Below are 23955 nucleotides of genomic sequence, written 5' to 3'. Positions count from 1 at the left end.
TGCACTCATCCCTATCAGCAGAATTTCCTTTCTCCATTCCCATGTTGGCTTACTTTCTTCTACTCTATGAATATAATATTCTGCATGGTTATTGTCATTCTCCTTAAGGATCTGCATCCAAAATCCCAGTCTCTCCTTGTTTCATGAGCTTCCCCACTGTTTCATCATCATTCCTTTCCATTGTGAATTATAGGTTTCTGCTTGTGCTATGTATAGGAGCCTTAACTGTGTAGCTCTGCAATACCCCTTCAAACCAGACATTCACAAATGGCCTTGTTCATTTGGAAGAATCAACTTATCCCACTGGATTCTTGCCATCTTCCCTTCCCAGATAAAACCCTTCAGCTCTTTATTAATTGCTAGCCACAACTTCTTCTCTGGTTGATAAAAACATGCCTACCCTGTGTATAAAAGTAAAGGGACCAAAATATTTTAACTGCTTATATATTGCTATCCGTATCCATATAACATTTTCCTATTAAATGATTGAAGATGCTTTCTTTTGAATGCATTTTGATCAAACCTGAAAGCATGAAAAGGCAAAATAGTGAAATGGCATATATGCTTGGCTGCTTCCGTTACTTTGCTCCCCACTTTATGTAATGTTTTAATTTTTTTTTTTTGTTTTGTGGAACAGCGATTTTTTTTCCCTTGGAAAAAAATCACTGTTGTAAGCGTTTGAGATTGTAAGCTTTCACTTACATGGGTTCGATAAATCATTGTTCACTTTTTTAAGCATTCGATGATTTAACATAGACCCCATATAACAGAGCTTCCATTTTCTCAGTTTTTGTATTATCGTTTGTTTAGTCTCTTCACACATATCCTTAGCTGCCACACCTGAATCCTTTTAATCAATACTCAAGTACTTCATTTCATCATGTCACCAAAAATATGGATATTGCTGAACCAATTCATGTGTGGGTACATAATTTACTACTATTGCCTTTGTTTTAGCTTCATAAATTTTGTATCTGAAAATGATTTGAAACTGCCTCAAAATGTTCCACAACCCCGAAATGTCCTTTTCTGTTTTGTTTTCTCAGTTTTAAAATAATATCACTTGGAAATAAACCCAGCTTTTCTTGACTACCAGACCAATTATATCCTTGAATTTCTAAGTCTCTTATTTTCTTTGCCAATTGTTCTAAATATAGTGCAGATAATAAATGAGGAAAGAGGACACCCCTGCCTGGTTCCCCTAATAAATAGAAATTATCAGAGAGGAACCCACCAACTTTAATATTTGCCTCTGATCCTTCATATATCCTCCTAATCAACCTTATAATTTTATCAGGGAATGCAAATTCTTCCATCTCCCTGCTCATAAACTGTCCTTGATTTTGATCTTCTGTCCCCTCATTATTTTTGTATTTGTCCAGAATTCTTAAGCAGAGAAGCACTGACAAGTGTTTTACTCTTTCAAAGTTAGTTACTACAACTGGTAGTGCATGGATAAAACTCTGTGTACTACAAATAATTATCAGTTCACTGATCTTCACCTTTTACTTTGTGTTCTCAACATGGATGCCTAGTTTCACTTCTCAATCTTCACTTTGAAAGTAAATTTCTTGACATCCATGTCTTGAACACATAACAAGCCAGTTATAATTAGAAACACAATCATAATCCTCTGTATTTACAGTTGACAAGATATTGTTTGAGATTTGTTTTAGTGTGTTGATTTTGTTTGCAGAATGTGAGTGTGAATAACTAAAGATATATAGGCATCAAGGGCTCTGTCTTCCAACTCCAGCAATGAGCTTATGGTAGTGTGCAGAATCTGTTATATTCCTTAGGCATGCAGTGCTCACATGCATACACTTAAATAATGTGGGCTGACCCTAGACAAACACACACACACACACACACACACACACACACACACACACACACACACATTTACAGACAGTAAGTACTGGTTTTGTTGCTTTGTTCAAATTCTTATAATACTTATTCTTTATTTATCACGGTTTTACAGGAAGGATACTTCATGCATGTGCATGTATGCACAGCTTGTATGTGTAAATTCATGTGCACTCATTAGAGTTAAGGGTAAAGCAAAAATATATCACATTATTTGTGATAAATATTTCATCCTCCAGCAGTACAGGATATGATGTGCTGTATCATAGTTGTCATCATGTGAGATATATTACAAATCACCTGTTAGAGAGATCCTTGGCAGTCACAAAGGTACAGAATGATGTCTTCTTCTACAGATAATCACCGAAATAAATCACTTGCATAAGCAAGCCTTGAATTATACTATTGGCCTCATGATAAAAATGCACGTGAAATGTCATTCACATGCCATCTTTACCCACTGCGTCATGTTAAAAAGAGGACAGACCTCAGCCTGGAGAGTGTATGACATCAGGGATTTAGCCAGGAGACCAGGTCAACTACTTAAGTATCATGAGAACAGGTTTATGAGTGAAGGTAGAGGAGTTTGGCAACATGAGCAGTAGATGAGTACAAAAGCAACAATGCTGAAAGTGTTATACCAGACTGTGGTGGTGAAGTAAGAAATGATTTATAGAATTAATATAATGCATTGTTGACTTTCTAAAAAGACTGATGAGGCCTGCATCATGTTCATGCTCAGTTTGGCTAACTGCTGGATTTTTTAAAATCACTGAACAAGCCAGGAACGTATGTTTGTTTTTTTTTCTGCACTGAAGATGCTGTTTCCTGTAAAACAGATTTGGTTTCTGCATTTTATTTTCTGCTTTCGCTGAATCTGCATTTTATTTTCTGCTTTGGGTAATCTGTTTGGCCTGGAGTAGTGGATTTAAGTAGTGATTTGATGTGAGAGTTAGATTAATTATTGTAGGTCCTGGGTGTGGATTTAAGTAGTGATTTGATGTGAGAGTTAGATTAATTATTGTAGGTCCTGGGTGCCTTACATCACTTAGTTTTCAGATTTCACTTGCTTTTCATTGTTTCCTTTGTTTTCTTGGTTAATACTTAATACACAGTGGCATAGCAGTTGCATTTACATAGCTGGTACAACATGCAAGTAAATTCTCTTCTATTTTACTATTGAACGAGTACATTTCTCTAACTCGCATAAGTGACCTATTCACTTTAACTCTGTCTAAACATCTTTCACTGGGCTGTAATGAGCTTCACAGAGCTGCACTGAAGTGAGCTGACTTGAGTTTATTTCTGTGATTCTGTTTTAGCTGAGTGGTCCTGTGTTTTCTCAGTCTGACAAACCTCACCATTGTATTATTATTCCTCCTGCCCCTATCTCGTTCCTTACTAACCTTCACCACGTGGTAACGCTGGCCATCATGGGGAGATAACAGACTGATCCTACTTCTATTGTCAGCCTTATAGTACATGGTATCCTAAGGCAGTGTAAGAAGTCCCTTGTGTTAACTGAAACTAAACTCCTAATTAGCACAAAGGACTCTGTCAGTGAGACATGTATCTAAACTGGAGGCATCCCTCTCTAAGCCAGTAGCATGCAGTGAGATTAACTCTGGCCTGCACCCTCTCACATATATACAACATCCACATACTGTGAAAGCAAAACTGGTTTATGCTGACGCAGTTAAAAAATATTTAATCAAATCACCTTAAACCCTCCAAATCTACCTCTTTTACTCTACCCTGCATCAACAAGTCTAAGCCAAAGTACAACATATTCTGATACTACACTAAATACAGCCAAAAAAAGGTCACACAACCAGCAGGCAGAAGTCATTCAGGCATCAGGGCCAAGCTTGTACATATGACAATGTCCTTGTCATAGGTGACTCCATAGTTAGACAGACAGATGCTCCACTCACAAAGCTGAGCAAAGACAGACTGATAAATGTCTATCAGGTACCAGGATCCACAATATTACTATGTCCATCAGGCCCCCTCCCATCCCTCCAAGTACACATATGACCTGATCATTGCACACTTGGTTGTGAATGATTTGAGATGTACCATAAGAAGAGGGACATGCTAGAGCTCTTGGAATATGCTTCTGAAATCGGCATTAAACTAGTATTGAGCAGTACCCTATCATTACAAAGAATGATGCCTAAATACAAGCAAAAACAATTGACTTCATTTATTGCCTTAGTTACTGGTGGTCATCAAATATATATGAGTCTTGGGGGTGATGACTGACAACCTGGCTGCTTTACTATGGATGGCTTGAATCCCTCACTCTTTATGGCTTCTATATATTGGCCAAGACTTTTGCCTCTCCCATAGTGTCTTTTTTAGGCAAAGTCAGTCTCGTCAAATTACATACATAACCGATCAAAATCAAAACAATATTAAGGTGGCACTACTCAATGCTAGAAACATTAACAAAATGTTACAATCCTTACAGGCTTTCAGAACTCTGGAAAATATAGATGTTTCTACTGTAAATGGAACATGTTTCCAGAACAAAAATACCCCCCCCCCTCAAATAAATAAATAAATAAACCCCCAAAAAACAGAACAGTGATTTAATGCCTACTGCTCCTTGAGACTCAACACCAATTTGGTAGGTGTAGCTGGAGGGATTGTATCTGTGTTCCAAAGGAATCATTACACTTCCAGACAAATAATGCAGGAAATGACTTGAACTCCGACATATCCTTCTCATGACAAACAACTGTAGTACCACATTGTTGCCAACTATTATAGCCCCTCCATGACCCTGGTAAACCACAAGAAATACCTATGCAAACTGATATCTCTCAGTATAGAGCCCAACACAGTCCTCTTGGGTGACTTCAAGACTCATCCATAAACTGGAGAGCCTACACTTTTATTTATTTATTTATTGACATTTGTTAACCGGGTTTGTCCAACTGGGCTTGTGGCCCATTTTCAGTGGAGACCCAAGGAGAAAAGCTCTAGTAATACATTTTAAAACAAGTACAATTTTAAACAATATTGATATAATAGCAGTTATAGCAAAACGATTCACATATGTTGGGATACATACATAAAGTTAAAGTTGCATTAAAAAGAAGCTAAGTAACAATTTTACATTGATATAGTTCAATAGGTCAACAATGAACATTTTTTGTTTGTATAAAATTGTGCAAATGCATAGTAGACACATTGGAGAGAGAGGTGTAATGAGGTACTAAGTATGGTCCTTTTGAGGGTACATAAAGGGAAGGAAGACTAGGTAGGGTCATGGCAAAGAAAGCATGCACAAAGATTCCAAGACTTCATTAATGCTGACTCCTTAGACCAATTAGTCAAATCCCCAACTGAGGGGTTCAGAAATAACCTAGTTCCTTTATGCTCGCCATCTCTAAATGCCAGATCACTGATCAGTTCTAAACACCAAGCAGTAACACTTAAGTGCAACATCTGCTTTACCTCATAATGCCTCCATCTTTAAAAACTACTTAAAGGGAAATCTACTCCAACTAAATGATGACTTGACAAAACTAAAACACCCTTCTTACCCCAAGTTTGGTGCCCAACTCCAGCCTTACATTTGCATTTGGTCCCCATAAGGCATAAATCCAGTGCGAAATTTAAGAACAAGCCCATTTGGTTGAACCTCAGCATTAACAAACTATACAATAAGAGGAAGAAATTGATAGCACATAAAAGAAAAATTAACAAACCATCAGCTAGACAAGAACTCAAAAAGGTGAACAAAGAACTTTGAAGGAAAAAGAAAAAGCAAGTATGACTTGAGAATTGCATCACATACTAAGGATTACCACAGAGCTTTCTTTATCTATGTCAGGAACCTCAAAAGTAATGCCAAGCAATGCTTTGAGTTATACAAAATAACACCACTGAGGACACAGCCATCATGATAGTGGATACATTCAGCTCAAACCTTCCTCACTTGTCACCACTATTACCTGCAGCTCATTAGTATGCTATGCCACCCCCCTCGATCCCCTGATCAGCTCTGAGTATGCCCTAAGTACTAGCTCCATGGGTCCAAATAATGAAACAAGCTGTCATCTTGTCAACACCAAACGGTCTGGCTGATTCATTAAGTCTATTCAATCTCTGCAACTCCACTGAATTCATGACAGAGGTATGGAGAACTGCTGTAGTCATCAAAGGGGAACCCACTACTGATTCAGGGAACTTTAGACCCATAAGCCTCATCTGCCTTGTCTGTAATGTAGTGGATACATCATTATGGAACTCGTTAAGAAAAACGTAGCCAGACAGAAAACCCTTAAACCTAATCAGTATGGGTTTGTTAAAGACATATTCTGGCTCATAAACCTGGTGGACTTTTTGAGCATGTCATTGAGGTACTGTACTCAGGAAAATCGGTTTGTACTGCATTCCTGGAGTTGGCCAAAGATTTTGATATCATAGCACATTCTGGCATCTTTGATAAGCTAATTAAACTTCATACATGTAACCCACTGAATGCCAAACTAATTTACCAACATGACCCAATGTATTAGCATTGGAGGTGCATTATCAACCAAAAGGGTAGTTACTAGCAGTGGGACCAGTCCACTTTGGTGTTTATTTCCCTGATGTCAAGGCCAATATCAATGACCTATGGCTGACCAAGTTTACTGATGATTGCAAACTGGGATCTGTTATAAGTACCCCAACTGACCACCAGAATGCTGAACTAGGACTAACAGGTGGTGCTTAGACCACAGCCTTAAACTAGATGCCAAGAAATGCAGCACTGTATCCTTTGGCAAACCCAAACATCCATGCTCATATCCTGTAGGTAACAGACACCTAAAAATGGACTTGGTCATCAGGGACTTGGTCAGATTCTTTGAGAATGAACTACCCTTTGACTGCCACATTACCATTGTTGTAAGGAAACCCTCTGATACAGTCAGCCTAATCACCAGGGGTGCGGCTTCTCGATCCAAGCACGTCATCATTCTCCTACTCCTCTCTTATCACGACAGTTGTAAACTATGATGCCGCCTTTCGTATGCACTTATTTAAGCACATGACCCAGTTCAAGAGACCACAGCATTTTCTCACTAAAACAATCAAGGGCAAATGATTTCAACAATTTACTTTCAGAAAATAATGAACACATGGACATTTCCACAGTGCCAGCACCTTGTCACATTTCATAAATTAGTTAAAATACATGACAGACACGCTCATGATCATAATGAAAAGCAAGTGCCGTTGACATCGTTCACATTATCTTTTGATCCTCTGTTATTTCTTTTTTTATTGCAGTATTCAGAGTTGTGGCTGTGATGACATATAAACTTCATGTATTACACGTATTACTCAGACTGTGCATGTGTATCCTGTGTTAAGATTTTATCATTCCATGGTTTCAAGAAATTAAAATAAACATTGCATGATTATTTGAATTTGTACACACAGAAATAAAGCAACTAAATGTTTGATGAAAGCTGCTTTCTAAACCAGACTGTCTGTCTCACCTAAACATGCACTTTTTGTTACGTCTATATAGCTGTCCCGATATGTCTACTAGAAGGTTCTTCAAATTGCTTTGTATGTTTCTTGGAAATGAAAGAAAACTTGACAATATATAACACAAGTAGTGCAATTATACAGCTGAAGGTGTCATCATTCATGTAATGTTAAAATACTCCTGTTATGTTAATTTTAAAAGTGAAAAAAATAAAAATAAACCAACCTTTTTAATTTTCTTAATATCTACATCATCTTCATTTGGTGTGGTAGTCTGATTGGACTGAATGCGCTCATTGTCTTTGAGCAAGCTAGCAATCTGAAAGTAAAAAAGAAAAAGATGAAAAAAGGTATGCACAGCATCTTTCAAAGATAGTACTGTTAACTGGTTTCTCATCTGTAAACTGCTTTTTGAAGGTGCAGAATCAAATAGATCTACAGAAGTAAATGGAATGAAGTATTGAAATGTACTGCAAAAATTAGTTGTGCTTTCTCTTCTTTAGCAAGAAAACCAGTTTAACAAATCTGGGAACCATGTTTTTTTAATGTTCTCATTTTCTAATTATAGTTTGCATTATTTGAGTGTATTAAAATTATGAGCAGTTTACAAGACAGAGTTCAGGAAGTGTAGAAGTATGCATGTTCCCTGAAAAGCTATTACTCTCCAAAGTCATTGAACTTTATTTTTGAAGGAGCTCTTCTTTCTGCTTCAGTATAACATGCCGTCTGACAAATAAGAACTTAATTTTTATCAGCACATTCTAAATACATAATCTGCGGTAGTGCAGCGGTAGCGTTGTTGCCTCACAGCAAGAGGTTATCCTGTTCGATTCTCGGCTGGAGTGCCTTCTGTGTGGAGTCTGCATGTCCTCCCCATGGTCGAGTGGCGTCCGAAAGACATGCATGAATGGGCGTGCCTTCACTGAAGTTGGGCATCAGGCTGGCAACTCGGCACCATAAAAATCTACTGCTAATCATTAGCAGACCGGAGTTCCGCTGTGGCGATCCCTAACTGGGAAAAGCCGAAAAGACAAACAACAACATCATTCTAAATACATCCCCAATCTGTATCAAAACATGCCATATTATTAACAAAAAAATGAGGGATATAAATATCCATCCAAAATAAAATTTGAGCACACTGGCACTCTGCCCAGCTAGTCTACGTTAAGGATGTAAGAAGGGATGATTCATAGACTTAAGTGCTCTTTTGAGGTCAACAAAATACCACCTGTAAGACATCCCCTTTACATGTGTGTTAAGTAAGCTAATTATCATCTAGATGGCTGTTAGATATTATGACTTAACAACTCCATGCTAGAAGACTAACAGACATCCATAGCTACATACGTCTATCTATAATTTGGGAGTATAAAATATTTTTTAGAATTTTTGTGATGGGTCATGATATTAAGCTGGGTTTGTTGGGACTGGTCTAATTGATGCATATTTAAATTGAGATGGTACTAGGCCTGTTGTTACAGTAAGGCTAGGTATGGGGCAGAGGAGAGGTTTACATTAATAGAAACAAGCATAGACAAAAAGGAGATATGAAAGGAGTTTGGGTTGGAATTTATTATGTTTAATAAATTTCCAAGAAATGTTCTTTCTGGTTTGGAGGAAATAGACTTAAAGTTCATAGGACGGTCATTGTGTTGAGAAATAGGAGTGTTAGCTTATTCTTAGGAACTGGGGTTGGAGGTGTCAGGTTGTATAATAGTGTTCACTGTGGTTTGACATATATTGTTAGTATTTGATAAAGATGTTTTTGATATGTTCTAGCACAGACTGGCTCATTAACATGGAACCTTTATTAGTAGAAGTGGTTTCTATGTAAATCATGTCTATCCCAGAAGAGATTAGCCATGCTGGCATACTCTCTTGCTTTGAATGGAGATAATTAAACTTGCCTTCTTTAATTGTTATTTTGATTCTTTGTATCATCTGGTAGTCTGCTTGGAGACTGCAAGCTTTCCATTTATGCCAAGATGCATCATTTTGTTTCATTTGAGCTTTTACATTTTGGCTTACCCAGAGACATACCGTATCTCACACTCCCTAGAACTGGTTTTAAGACAGGATTAAGCATATTAAGAGCTGTGAAGGGGTTAGTTATTTGGTAGATGCATGACCGATTTATGTTTTACAATTCTGTAATTCATTCTGTTTTTTTGTTTTCTGGGAATAATTTCAGAGTTTGTGTAGCTCATGGTAGTGTTGTTGTATAGGTGATGGCTGCATTGGGCGAGTTATGATCACACAGGCAGTTGGAAAGGCAGCTAACTTTTTGGCAGCTTTGAGGTATATTTGTAGAAAACATACCTAAGACGGAGTGATAATTTGTTACTGGATGGAATCTTGTGGGTGAGGTGATTATTTAAATAAGCTTAGGCCCTAGTAAGTCTATGTTAACGGTACTGACAATGCTGAGATTTCACTTAGGTGCCAGTTTATGGACTTACTCAATGGTGCTAAGTAGAAGGTTGAGGCTAGATGTCACTGGACTGTAGAAAACAGCTAGAAATAATGTTATTCTATTGCTTATTTTGGGCTTGGACCAATTAGCTATACATTAAATGCATTTTTATAGGCAGCCCTGTGCATCTTCCATGTTTAGGTACATTGTAGAGCAGAAATATACAAGGCAGGAGTTCTACTTAAGCCAGGTTTCCCAGATTCCCATTTCATTTGGATTATATTACTGGTCTGGATCCAATACCTGTAAATATTAATGAAGTGCTATACACTAAGTGATAAATTTGAAACCCATTGGCTGAGGTGGAAATTGTTGGGCGGTAGTATTTTGTCTTCTCTGGGGTTTGGAGTAGGATTGCGGTTGACTAGTAGGCATGTTTGGATATAGCTACTGTCTGTGGATTTATGGAGCAAATTTGTGTTATTAATGTCTAAGTTATTGGATACACCTAATACTTGATTTGGGATAGTTGTGTAAGAGGATTAAGTATTGTGCGAGATTTGGAGTCCTGGATTTGAGCTAATATCCTCTAATATTATCACTGTAAGGATGGTTAGCATAATCGTCCCTCCTTTGGTGTACATTTAGTGTGGTTTTATTAGTAATGGAGTATTTTGGTTCTAGTGAGAAATTGTTTCCTATCCAGGTAAGTTTTTGTTTTCTTTAAGGACAATCATAATTTGTAAGAGATAATTTGTACTTGTTTTTTGAGAATTATGAAAAAGTGTATACAAGTAAAGAATTCTGAGAATGCATTTGTATGTACCAAAAGAGCTTACGAGTATATTAGTTTAACAAGAAAAATTATAAAATTAGAATGACCGTTACAGTAAAAACATTTGTACCCTGACAGACCCAGTTTCCAGTCATTGTTCTTTAACCAGGTTTCACAAACAATAACAACAATCTTATGGCAACATAGCAAATTTTCCAATAAAAAGCTTATTATTTATGCTCCAAGGATTGTTACATGTCATAATTTGGGTATAAAGGTGAGTTTCCTGATTTTTCAACGTTAAAGCTCTTTTGATGTGGGAGGGAATTGCATTAATGGACTTCCTGCTCTTGGTGCTACATAAGTGAAAAACTAGTATAACACTTTGAGAAAGGAGTAGAAAGGAAAGAGAAATTTGAACGGAGGAGAAATAAGATTTTGTTGCCACCAATGATTAGCACAGGAAAAAGTGTGAATAGATTTTTCAGCCTCCAAAGACGTATCTTACTTAGGAAATGCAGTAGAAGGGAAAAAGTCATTGTTGCCATCAAAGCCACATGCCTATATGGGGAAATAACGTAAATAGTCTTTTCTGCCATAAAGGATTGTCGTGTGAGGAAGAAAGAGAGAAGTAGATAACTGTTTGCTGCTGCCAAAGACTGGAAGTGAGTGGGAGGGAAAAGAAGACATTCCTTCCACTAAAAGCTCAGAATTGTAAAAGGAGTAAGAAAAGAATTATGATATTCCATTTAAGATATACACTTATCATTGCTTTCTTTATATCATAGTTGGTTTTCTACCTCACTACTGCTAAAATTCTAATGTAGCTACAATAACTGCTGTGTATTTATATCAAAGTATGTATGTCAATGCCATTTGGCCAAGGTCATGAATGAAAAGGATCTTCAGACCAGTTCACGTACCCGGTTAATAAATATTAAATAAAAAACATAATTAAAGGTAAGGGGGAAGTAGTCTTTGAGTCTATCAGTAACTCTGATATGAACAGAGTAAAGACAGGAAGAGTAAGAACAATGAGAGATGTCTCTCTTCTTCCACCAAAGACTAAGAATTCAAATAGTGTGAAATGATTATAGGAAAGACAGGAAGAATAAAAACAGTGGCAGATTAGTCTTTGCTGCCACCAAAGACTGAAAGTTAGACAGGGAAAAGAATGTAAGAATATATGGAGTGAGATTTCTGTGCCAAGATGTGTCTTTGGAAAAGGAATGGGGGGAAAGAGGTTAGTTTTTGTTGCTACCAAAGCCTGAGGAATCATATGAGTAAATGAGGGAAAATGGAGAGAAAGAGCAGAAAATGAATCTTTCTTGTGATCAAAACCCATGAGATAAAAGAAAGAGGTAAAACTATAGGTTTGGAGGGTAGAAAAGCTTCATTTCTCTCCTTTCTACCAAAGTCTGTCCTTGTGGTAATAGAAGAGGGTAGAATAGCCTCCGTTGCTCAAGACTGGGAACATGAAAGGGAAGTAAATGAGTATGCCATTAATTATTTGTTAATGCACATGTATCTTTTACAGGGTTATTAAATGTTGTGTACATTTAAAGGTAAGACATGATAACACTGGTGAGCTGTGCTCCTCATGTCAATAGTTAGATTATTTCCCGATCATTATTAGTAGTAAATCTAGACTTACTGATGACAATTGCACTTGTGTAATTGGCACAGCTTGAAGAGCTATTACATATATTGATGACTACATTGATGAGATAAATAACATTAGTAAAGATCACTCAATACCTATCGAACAAGATAATACAATAGCACTGACAGCCTTGGAATTCTGGATGCAAGAATTCAGCAGTCTGAGGATTCAGACCATAGAGAATAAAATAAAAAAAGAAAGAAAGGAAGAAGTTCACAACAAGCAACAAGAAAGAAAAAGAAACTGATCGATGCCTAGAAAGCAAAGAGAATGCATATTAAAAAGAGAAGGTTTTGTTATGTAACACACAGGTTACAGCGAATGATAATATTTTTCTACCAGAAACTTTCAGTCTACAGGAAAAAGGCATAATTTTTACAAAAGAAAATATAGAAAAAAGATGCAAGGGCAGGTAAAAAGGAAGAAATCAAAATGTAACATGGAAGGATAAAAGAACATTAGTGAAAGGAAAAAGAGGAGAAAGACAGAGGTTGACAACATGGTTCTAGCTGTGTCTGTACAAAGTCAACTGGATGAAAACTGTATGCTTGCAAATGTAATAAACAATGAAAACAGTGGGACTAATAAGACTAATGGTGATGAAGATCATTCATTTCTAACAATTGATAGAGAAGATATTACTGCATAGAAGTTGAATATTCTTCAGATCTAGTCAAAAAAGTATTTTTGTAATTGGGGATTCATGTATTAGAGGAACTGATACTCACATTTGCAGAGAAAATAATACACATCAAATAGTGTTATGCTTGCCAGGATCAAAAACTGAGGATGTGAGAATGATCTTAGAATGCCTTAATTTAAGGAAATATGGATCTCTATTTATTGTTGTTGCCTCACAGCAAAAGGTTCTCCTGTTCGATTCTAGGCTGGAGTGCCTTCTGTGTGGAGTCTGCATGTCCTCCCCGCGGTCGAGTGGCCTCTGAAAGACATGATTGAATGGGTGTGCCTTCGCTGAAGGTTGGGTATCGGGAAAAGAATTTTTGCAGTAGATATTTTGGAATATTTGACAAGCACGAGGCAAAATGCCAGTTTAAAAAAAATGTAACAGTTCACATAGCAACATTTGAGGCATTCCCAATGGCTGTTAATGCTTGGGGCATTAATAATAAAGCTTTTAAATGGAAAATTGTCAATGTTCTTATAAGATTAATGTTGTTATTGTTTGTGAATCATGGTTAAAGAACAATGACTGAAAACCGTATCTGTCAGTGTATAAATGATTTTACTGGAACAGTCATTCTAATAAAAAAATCATCTGGAGGTGTTATGATGCCTGTGATTATTACATGTTCAATGATAACACCAATACTATAGATTGTGTAACTGTGACAATAAAGACAACCCTGGAACATATAACAATTGTTGGAGTGTATAGACCACCAAAGTCAAATGCTGATGACCTAGAGGAATTCATACATTTCTTGTATGAAACACAGGAGGTGACAAATAATAGTGGCAGTGGACTTAAATTTACCAGAAACAGACTATAATAATATTGATTCAACAGCATTAGTATAGAAATTATTTACAATGTATGTTCAGGATCAACAGTTGCTTCAGATTGTAAAAAAGCCTACCAGGGAGCAGAACATATTAGATATTGTGTTCTATACAGAGTATATAGAAAGAAAACAGTCACTATGTAAAACTAATTAGAGTGATGCATTCAATGGAAAAACTTCCAAAGAATGTGAAACCTTCTGAAAGATAAATTGTTTGAATGCAAAAACATCAAAACATGTTTAACATCAGGATCTAGGCACACAACATCAGGAGGATATATTTTCAGAAAAACAAGCTACTTGATTAAAATGAGAGATAAAAAATATAAGAAATTGAAAAAATAAACAAGCTGGACAGACAAATTAAACACAGTGTGAAAAAAAGATCAAGAAAATTTGAAGAAAATGTATGTAAAGATATTGAGCGTGATAGGAAACTATTTTATAGATACATAAGATGTGGTAGGAGTAAATACATACAAACTGATAAACTTTATGCAAATTCTAAAATTTATTCTCTGATACAACAGATTATAGATATATTTACAAAATCTTATGCATAGCAGTCTGGCTACACAAAGGGGTGATAAATTGTCCTAGTGGCTTCCAGGTAACCTCAGATACTGAAATCAAATTAAATTATATTGAAAAAGAGCAATATAAACTGTATCCAAACAAAATGCAAGGAGGAGATGGAATTAGTAATAATGACTTGAAAACACTTCAGCATGAACTTACAGTAACACTGTATCTATTGTTTAGTAAGTCGTATAACTATGGGGAGATTCCTCCAGTCTGGAAACATGCACTTGTTAAAACTGTCTTTAAGGGAAAGTGAAGTAGGACAAACTCAGAGTTATACAGACCTATTAGTTTACTTTCCTGCTGTGGAAAAATAATGGAGAAGGTTTTATTGGATAAATTATTGTCAGAATTTGAAAGGCTGGGACTTGAAAACATATGTCAGCATTCATATGTTGAAAATAGAGAACTAGTACCGCCTGTGACATCATGTTCTATAACAATATAATAACAGCTATGAATGCAACATTGTGATGTGATGTAATTTATATAGATTTAACTTCAGCATTTGCTAGGGTAATACACAAAACACTGATCAATAAATTAGAACAACTAGGCGCAAATACACTCCTGATAAGATGGATAGATGTATATAGCAAGCTCAGATGCTCATAAGCCTAGTACTTATTATACAGCAGGAACTTCTCATTGTAACATTTGTTAATGTCTGTTATGTACTTCACAGATAAAGATTCTAGTTGTCTACTGATGTACTATGTTCTTCATCTGTAAATATGCTGTAAGTAATTGCTATGTTAAATTGCTAATCACTATGTAATCCAATGTAACTACTGTCTGTTTATTTTACTGTGGAGCTTTTCTCCCCGGGCCACCGCTGAAAATGGACCTACGTCCAGTTGGACACTCCCAGTCAACAAATTTAAATAAATAAATAAATAATGTATGCCTTACATATAGGAAATGGCAAGTATCATACAGCAATTGGACAGGTTAAATTTGAGGTTGCAGTCAGGGTGTCTCTAAGGGCACTATCCCAAGGCCAGACTTGTTTAGATTGTATCTGTTAGATCTATCTTTATCATCTGTGGTGTTCTACAGTCTGTATGCAGATGACCTGACAATGGATAAACTGATTACATGTGTTACAGAGAGGGCGTGTCTTTAAAGAACCTGACTAAATTGACCATCTGGGCACAGGAAAATAATATGCTGATAAATACATAAAAATAAGCATATGAGATTTGGGAGGCATAAACTGAATATTTAATACAGTACACATTGATTGAAACTGTGGATTCATTTAAGGACCTGAATATATGGGTAGCTCTGGCTGTGAGTTTTTCTAATCATATCAATCAAAGATATGAAGATATATGAAGGTTGAAGATAGTTATAAAACTATAGTTTGTATAAAAAGATTTATAAATTCTAGGAAATCAGAAATAATGAAGTCATGGCTAGTTATTTACACCAGAGTTGAGTATAGCGCAACAATATGGTAACCCTATAAAAAAAACAAGCATGAGTAAACTGGAAAGAGTACAATAGAAATATACCAAGGGCATCCATGGATGTAAAAATTTAGGTTAAGAAAGACTAAAATATCTAAGCTTGTACAATGTCTCATACAGATATCTAAGAGGAGACCTCATTTATTTATTTATTTAGTTATTGGCACTTGTTTACCAGGAAAGTTCGAACGGGCACAGGTACCCTTTTTCAGTATAGGCCGCAGGAGAAAAGCTCCAATGTATTATATTTAATGCAATCAATATTTTCATAATGAAGTTTCAGTGAGTAAATGTCAAAACAGTCAGTTTAATAAAATTTGTACTGATATTTACAAAAATTACATTTCCAAGCCTTGTACTGAGACTTTACACATAGAAGAGTGGTGTACAAGATGGGTAGGAGTAGTTTAAGAATGCTGGAGGGGATAATCAAGTCTGAGTGTTAATGGAGAAAAGATGGAATAATACTTTGGTTGTGCTAATTAGAAGTAGGTATAGTAGTTAAAGTGAGATATCAGAAGGGGATAAGCAAGTTACGTGATTTAGTGCTTTAAAGGGAATGATAAGAAAGGTGATGAAGGGTGTTAGAGAGCTATGTCCTAGATGTGGACTAGGTACAAAGCCAGGCATCATTACAGGTAGTCTTTTAGTAATGATTTGAAAAGATGAAGGTGTGTGAAAGCCATGATTAATATACAAATTTATTCCAAGTTCTAGATACCTTATTGGAATAGAGGCTGACCCCAGCAGCCCTTTTTGGTTTGTCGACGGTACATTGTTTATTTGGCTAAAGGTGATAATGAAAAGACAGATTGAAAGACATTATTGGAGTAGGGAGTTAACTGCTGGACAGGTGAATGGGTATGGATGATTTTATTGGTTAAGGTGAGCTGAGTATAAGACAGGTGGAGAGGAGGCTTGAGCCATTTAAGTGTTTATAGTGCTAAACAGTGGTTGGTCTAGTAAGGTTTGTTGCAAGGGAATCTGGCAACTTTGCTATAGCACTGTTCAGGTTTAGAACTAAGTGAGGCTTTTAGGTTGATCATGATAGGGCTCCGTATAGGAGAGAGGGTAAGAGATAAATGGTAACTAGAGTTACCTTGGCAGAGTCTGTAAGGAATTTCTTTACTTTCTGTACGATGCCTATTTTTTGATGGGTTTTCTTGATGCTGTTGTGAATATATAAATCGAATTTAAGATTGCCAATGATTGTAATGCCAAGTAGTTTTGTATGTGGGGTAACTTCAATCATGGTATTATTTAAGGAAGAAATGTGTTACTTTTTCATGGAAATGTGATTTTCGAAAAAAGAGAAATAAGTTAGTTTTTGGGGGGATTTTTGGGGGATTTAGTAGCAGGCAATTATCCTGTAGCCAACTTTCAACAGAGTTAAAGGGTTACTTAATAATTCTCTGAAGATGTATTAGATTGTCAGAAATGCATATTAGGGTAAAATCATTAGCATATTGTATGAAGAAAGCTTGCTGACAGGATTGTTTTGTAAATTGCTAGAGAATATATTGAAGAGTAGAGGGCCAAGAATGGAGCCCTGTGGCACACCAGTATTATCTTATTTGGGTATATAGGGCAATTTAGAGACATCTATCTCTGGGATCGGGGTTATCAAGGAGTAGCAGATAATCATCAGACAGCCTTTGTAGAAGGTTCTCTGGGAATTAGAAGTGTACATAAGGAAGTACCTGATGCATGGAATAGACTACCAAATTGCATTAAAGCAAGCACTAGCTTAGACGTTTTTAAGAACAGCCTAGATACTTATTATGGGAACAACTGTTCTGGTGTATTGGCAGGTTAGAAGGGCATTATTGCCCGTGTTTAAAATATTTTATGTATGTATGCAACAAACAAAAAATGGAAGAAACTTAGAACTTTCTGCTACCAAATATAAAGATACATTTAATAATTGCAGTTGATTGTGTATTTTTTAAGCTGGTTTAAAGAAGGGAAAGTAAAACTGAATGTTAGAATCTGGTAACAGACAGGGGTTGGTTTAGTGAGGGACAGAGTGTTTAGAAGTTGCTTGGAGGGCAGTTAGCAATTTGTGAGGTATCACTTTAAGTTAAAGGTAAGGAAAAGTGATGGAGATAATTTGTCATAGTTGACTGGAGAAGACAGAAGTAGGTACAGTAAAAAGCTACAGATTTATTGGGTCTACATCACAATATTGAAAGCTGACAAGTTCGAAGCACAAAATTTTGAACTTGCAACTTTGAAAACTGACAACGTTGAAACGTAGATTGCCATAGAGTGCAGGAAGGGAAGATTTCCCTTTACTGCACTGTAGTGCAATTCAGAGTTGGTATATTTAAGTAGCGGGGGGTGTGGGGTGCAGTAGGCTTGCCCCCCTGCACAGAGTGTTTTTTGTTGTTTTGGGTGTTTAGTGTTTTTTTTTTCTACATTCGTCATTGTCAGTTTTTAAAGCTGCAAGTTCGAAGTTTTGTGCTTCGAACTTGTCAGCTTTCGCTATTGTGATATAGACCCGATTTATTGATTTGGGGTGAGTAGGAAGGATGGCAGGGTGGAGAAGCAAATCTAAGCCAAGCATTGTAAGACTGAACAAAGCATGGCCTACCCCAGCAAGATAACAATGACTACAAACAGTTCAAATAATACTCGGCTGGCTGATAACACTAACTTTATTCCGGACCATAAAAACAGCAATAACTAAGTGCTGTCGTCTAAAATCCATACACTTCATCAGAGTTAATTCTGAAACAATTTTAAGACAGTTTAAATACTAATTGAAGTACAAAACAACCAATCAAGAATACCTCCACATGGATAAAAACACTTTGGATGCAGTTTTAAAGGAACACACGCCCTAAAAAATAAATGAATAAAAACATTATTGCACTGCCTACATAAAAACCACAAAAAGCTTAAAAATGATCAGGATATAAATATCAACAATCACTTCCTACAAATGCAATATGATAACAGAATATTTGCTCATGCCTTCAATACATTCATAATAGAAACATTAGCATTTAAACCGGGGGAGATGGTATTCAGTCATAACTGCCAACATAATTCTTTGTACTCTAATAATGTATCTATGTCTCCTCCCATGTCCCTTGCACTCACCTTATCAATAATGCATGTGAAGCATTTTATGTAGGCAAAACTAACAGAAAATGAAGGGGAGAATTAGAGAAGATACTTATGATATAAAGATGAATAATCCCACCACTGCCTTAAGTAGACACTCAGGGCAGTGCGGTTCTTTTAAGAACTTTGTCTTTTTTGTTATGTTCCTGTAAAGGCAATTTCAGAATAATCTTCACATTAGGAGTATGGCTAGCAGTAGCTTGAATGTGGTTATCCATATTTCTCTGATAGCCAGACATGTGAAAGATAAATTAGAAACTTCTGTATATTAGAGACATTATAACATTTTGCAAAAATAAAGTTTTTTATTTAACGGGGTAGGTTGTTTACCAAGGAATGCCATGTTAAACATTTCCCCAATGGCATGCCCCATGAAGAACATCTGTTGTACTTAAGAACACAACTGAGTATAAAATGAAAGGAATGTAGAACCTTGGTAATGAGTTCATCCAGATGGATTGGTGAATAGCATGATTGCTACTGTGAAGCTAAGAAAGCAAAGGATTTGTATAAACACTCAGGATCTGCACAGTATGTAAAGATGCTGTCTCTAGTATGCCCAAAGCAAATACTTTTGTGAACTAGTTGCAAATGAAACTGAATGAAGCCATCTGTAATCTTTATTTTATTTGTTCTTTGGTAAGCAGAAATGTCAGACAGAGCGGCCGATTTTCAGCAAAGGCCTGGGGAAAATAGCTACATAACAGATTCAAAAACATTTCAGCGATAGTTGATGAGCAATTATATACAAGGGGGAAAAGCCCTACAACAGATTAAATATTTTACAATGAGTCAGGGAAAAAGACTCCACAAACACACATAGAAACATTTTATAACTGAGAAGTAATTTTATACAAGGGGGAAAAAGCCTAACAACAGATAAAACTCTTTACAATAGACTGGGCTGTACCTTATACACAAGGGGGTAAGAACCCCCACAACTGATTGAAATACATTTATAGGATATTGCCAGGAGAAATTGTAATCAAGAATGCAATATGTACTGCAAGTAGCAAGACATTTTGCAGAAGTGTATAGCCCATGTCAGGTAAAGTAATATATAATTACTCAAAGTATTGACTATAGTTCTAATAACATATGGAGGTGAAAGTTATAATAGGGTATTCTGATGCCAAAACAGACATAGAAATAGAATGAGCTGAGCAGGTGCAATGTACAGCAGGGAAAATTAAGGACATGGAGAGCGAGACAGAGATAGAGCTGATTAGGATTAGAGAGATGAGAATGTTATGAAAGAATACTAGGGAGGAAAACATATGTTGTGTCAGCTACTAGGATGAAGATGTAGAAGAATATACATTAGTATTTACTTTTAGTTCCCATTGGGCAACTACAAGTCCGTCATATTTTCTTTTGGCATTTTAACAAACAGTAGCTGCTGATCATTGATCTTGATGAAGTAGTTGTCATCACAGATGATTTCCTTGGCATGAATATCATACAAGACTCAATACAATGCTAGGATGAGACATAAAGGGCTTAAGTTTATTAAAAGCAAATGCCATGCACGTGTAATTATTTTCAAATACATGGGTTATATAATGGCATAAGAAGGTCTGAAGCTGAATGTGGAAAAAGATCAGTAAGCAGAAACCACAAGACAAATTAGCTGAGATATGATTCCTTTTAATGTTTCAGTATTTCTTTAAGTCTATGCACAGCTTAACAGATAACACAGTTATATTAAGGAATCTACCAAATCATAACATCACTTTATTTTGGTTTACAGGGCAAGACAGGTATTTAATCTGTTAATAACCTTGGTATAGATGCTCCATATCTGAAATGTTTGATACTTCTCAACCTATTATTCTACGTGTGAATGCTAGTCAGCTTGGACCGCATATAGTGTTACTGCAAGAAAGCAGGCTAATTGCATGCAGGTCTAGAGGTTTAACATAAGAGGGTAGGTACGAGACATTATTTATGACTACACAATGCCCCATGATTACATTCATTATAAAGCAATTTTTTGTGGACTCGGATCCTAAGCCACTGCGTGGTGCTAGGATTCTGTTGCATCTGCCAAAATATGACATAGTAATGCAATATAAGCCTGAAAATCAGATGCAGATAGCTGATACACTTATTATCAGTGCTTATAAACATATATGACTCACCATTGGAAATAATCAAATGTAAGGAGAGAGAGCAAGAAATGTTCACTTTTACCAATAAATGTCTGAAAAAGTCGAGAAACATACATAGTACTGTGTTACCTGAAAAGCTTTTCATAAACAAAATGTTAAAAAAAAATCCAATTTTTTCTAGTTTTCATAAAAACTGACTTATTTCAACACAAAGAATAGTTTTCTGTTCTACATTATTCTGAATATCCTGAGATTTAGCAGCTAAAAGAAAATGCTAGCATTAGTGTTATCAGTATCTTTAAAAGTACTTTTTGATACATGGTATTCCAGAAGATGTTATTTCTCATGATGATCCTCAAGTTTCCAACCAAACATTGAAAGATTTTGCTAAGAATTGGGGATTTAAGCAAACTAGCTCAAGTTCATGCTGCCTCTGAGTGATGCGGAAGTAGAGAGAAGACTAAAAAAACATTCCCAAATGTTTTGAATAAACGACACAGCTCAAGAACTGGTGGCTCTTATTTCTCCATTTTACATTACAAGAGTTTTCCACTTTAACAAATGGGCTTCTCATACTTATTAGTAGGAAGGAGACTGAATTTTCAATTGGCTTCTACATTCTGTTTATTACAGCTAGAGAATTAAGGTAAAATAATTTATTAAAGATAAATCAATAGAAGTTATATTATAGTAGAAGTAAATCTACCAGTTTTAAAGAAGATAATACAGATTTTCCCTCTGATGAGAATGCACAGTTTATCTAGTGTATAGAACAAAATTAAGTGTAGCCTGGAGAAATGTCAGCAGCACCTGGAGTTAGATGTCATTACTGTATGGCACTAAGATGAAGAAATCTATAGAAAAAATTGTAGACATTTTCGGAAAATACAAGAGGATTCAAGTGATGTACTTAAGAAATTGTCAAACAGAATTATTTACCCACCTAATTATATATTTTTGTCATTTATCATTGCTGTCTACAGCTGCCCTTTTACTTTGGCTTCTTTCAGCCTACCTTTCATTTTCTTATTGCATCTCCCACTTTCTTCTTTCATCTTTTACTGTTTCATCCCACTTGACTATAGTCCTTCATTGATATCTGCCCATGACTTCCTCTGCACTGCATTTCTTCACCTAATGTTCCCACCTTTTATACTCTATATAAGTGTTCTGTTGTTTTATGGCAAATTAAATAAGCAAAAGGTAGACGAAAGGTAGATAAATGACAATTTGAATAGTAAGAGAGCAGAAGGCATATATAACTATTACTTAATTTGCTTTACTCAGAAACAATAAGACAATATGCAGCAGCAGCATTTTTAATGAAACAAATTCATGGGTCTTTTAAAAAAGTAGACCACTCAAACCAAGTTGGATCATTTTATTGAGATTTGCAGTTTGTCATAAAGAATCCTAATAAACCTATAAAACGTACAGTTTTCAGAGATGTCATTTTGTTTTGTTTTGTTTGTTCTATATATGGATTTGGGGGTGCAGTATTTGGTGTTTATATATATATATATATATATATAAATATATAAATATATATATATATATATATATATATATATATATATATATATATATATATGTATATATACATATCTGGGATTCAGGCATTTGGTTAAAATGCTCAGTGGTCAACATATGCAGATGGTCAACAGGTGTGTGGGATCATCAATCCCTAAACAGGGGAATATTCCCTTTCGTCAAAGATTGTGCGATCTCAAAGATAGTATCTAGAATTAGAAGGGGTTATGAGGTGCACAGCTCTTCACAGTGGGGCTTGCCCCCTGGAACAAACAATGTTATTTGTTTGTTTTTTTTGTTGTTGAGGAAAATTACATGCGCTATGTGTAGCAGGGTGTCAACGTTTAGTTTTTCAGCCTTTTGTGGTCAATGCTTTAACCATTGACATTTTAAGTATTCCTACATTTATATATATATATATATATATATATATATATATATATATATATATATATATAGCTCTACTTCATATCATCACATACGAAATCAGCAAGTCAGTGAACCACAGAACGTCAAGACCAAAATGCTGAACTCTCTAATCAATGAAACTTTACAATATCGAAAGTTCACAACATTGAAAGAATGCTATACGTGCGCCAACCTAAACACTTACAAATGTTACAAAACAATTACAAATAACCACTAAACAGACTACTATATACTTCACAATGTTTTTTGGCTCCTGGACCCCTCATGTGGGAGGCTATGTCCCAAATACCTCCCCCAAAACTTATATATGCAATCTCAAAGATTGGGGAAAAGGCTAAATGTCCTGATCCACACTGCACCATGATCTCCACCAACAATCCTTGCAACAGGTAAATTGTCGTAAAAACTTAAAACCTTTAATTTAACTGTGCTAGAAGCTCTGAGTGAATGTACACTATCAGGGCAGTTAGGCCAGTGCCATTGCATGTGTAGTAGTGTTTCAATATTCTGAACTTTAGGCATTGTGAAGTTCTGCTGACTAGACATTTCGGCATTCTCAGCATTCTATGGTTTGCTGATATGGTATGCGATCATGTGAAGGGGTCCATTCATACATGCACAATATACACACACACATATATATATATATATATATATATATATATATATATATATATATATATATATATAGGTTCATAGGTTGGTACTAGGCTATTGGCCCTAGGGCCTATACAACCCTAGCCAAAAATGTACCCTGGCTTTCGCCACCCAAGAAAATTATTTTCCTGTGCCCCTGTCAAGCAGAACCACAGAAGTGATCCCTGGGGTGAATTTCCTATTACCCATCCAATCATCACGAATTTTCTGCTATACGTGCACCAACTCATATAGATATATCTTTAGAGACTCACACGCGCCAACTCATATAGATATATCTTTAGAGACACACACACACACACACACACA

General features: G+C 35.9%; 1 protein-coding gene across 1 annotated transcript in view; it reads right to left on the bottom strand.

Moving 5' to 3' along the window:
- The window catches only part of RASGRF1 (Ras protein specific guanine nucleotide releasing factor 1), an 892789-nt gene that overhangs the window by 797692 nt on the left and 71142 nt on the right, over window positions 1–23955 (bottom strand). The window contains exon 4 of the mRNA XM_044076380.1: window positions 7586–7678. Coding sequence (XP_043932315.1) covers window positions 7586–7678 — 93 coding nt within the window. The remainder of the gene's footprint in view (window positions 1–7585; window positions 7679–23955) is intronic.

The sequence above is a fragment of the Protopterus annectens genome, chromosome 7.part0, assembly GCF_019279795.1.
Source record: "Protopterus annectens isolate FY-2018-M chromosome 7.part0, PAN1.0, whole genome shotgun sequence".
Taxonomy (NCBI): Eukaryota; Metazoa; Chordata; order Ceratodontiformes; family Protopteridae; genus Protopterus; species Protopterus annectens.
Note: the sequence above shows the minus strand (reverse complement) of the source record. Positions and strands in the feature narration are given on the sequence as shown.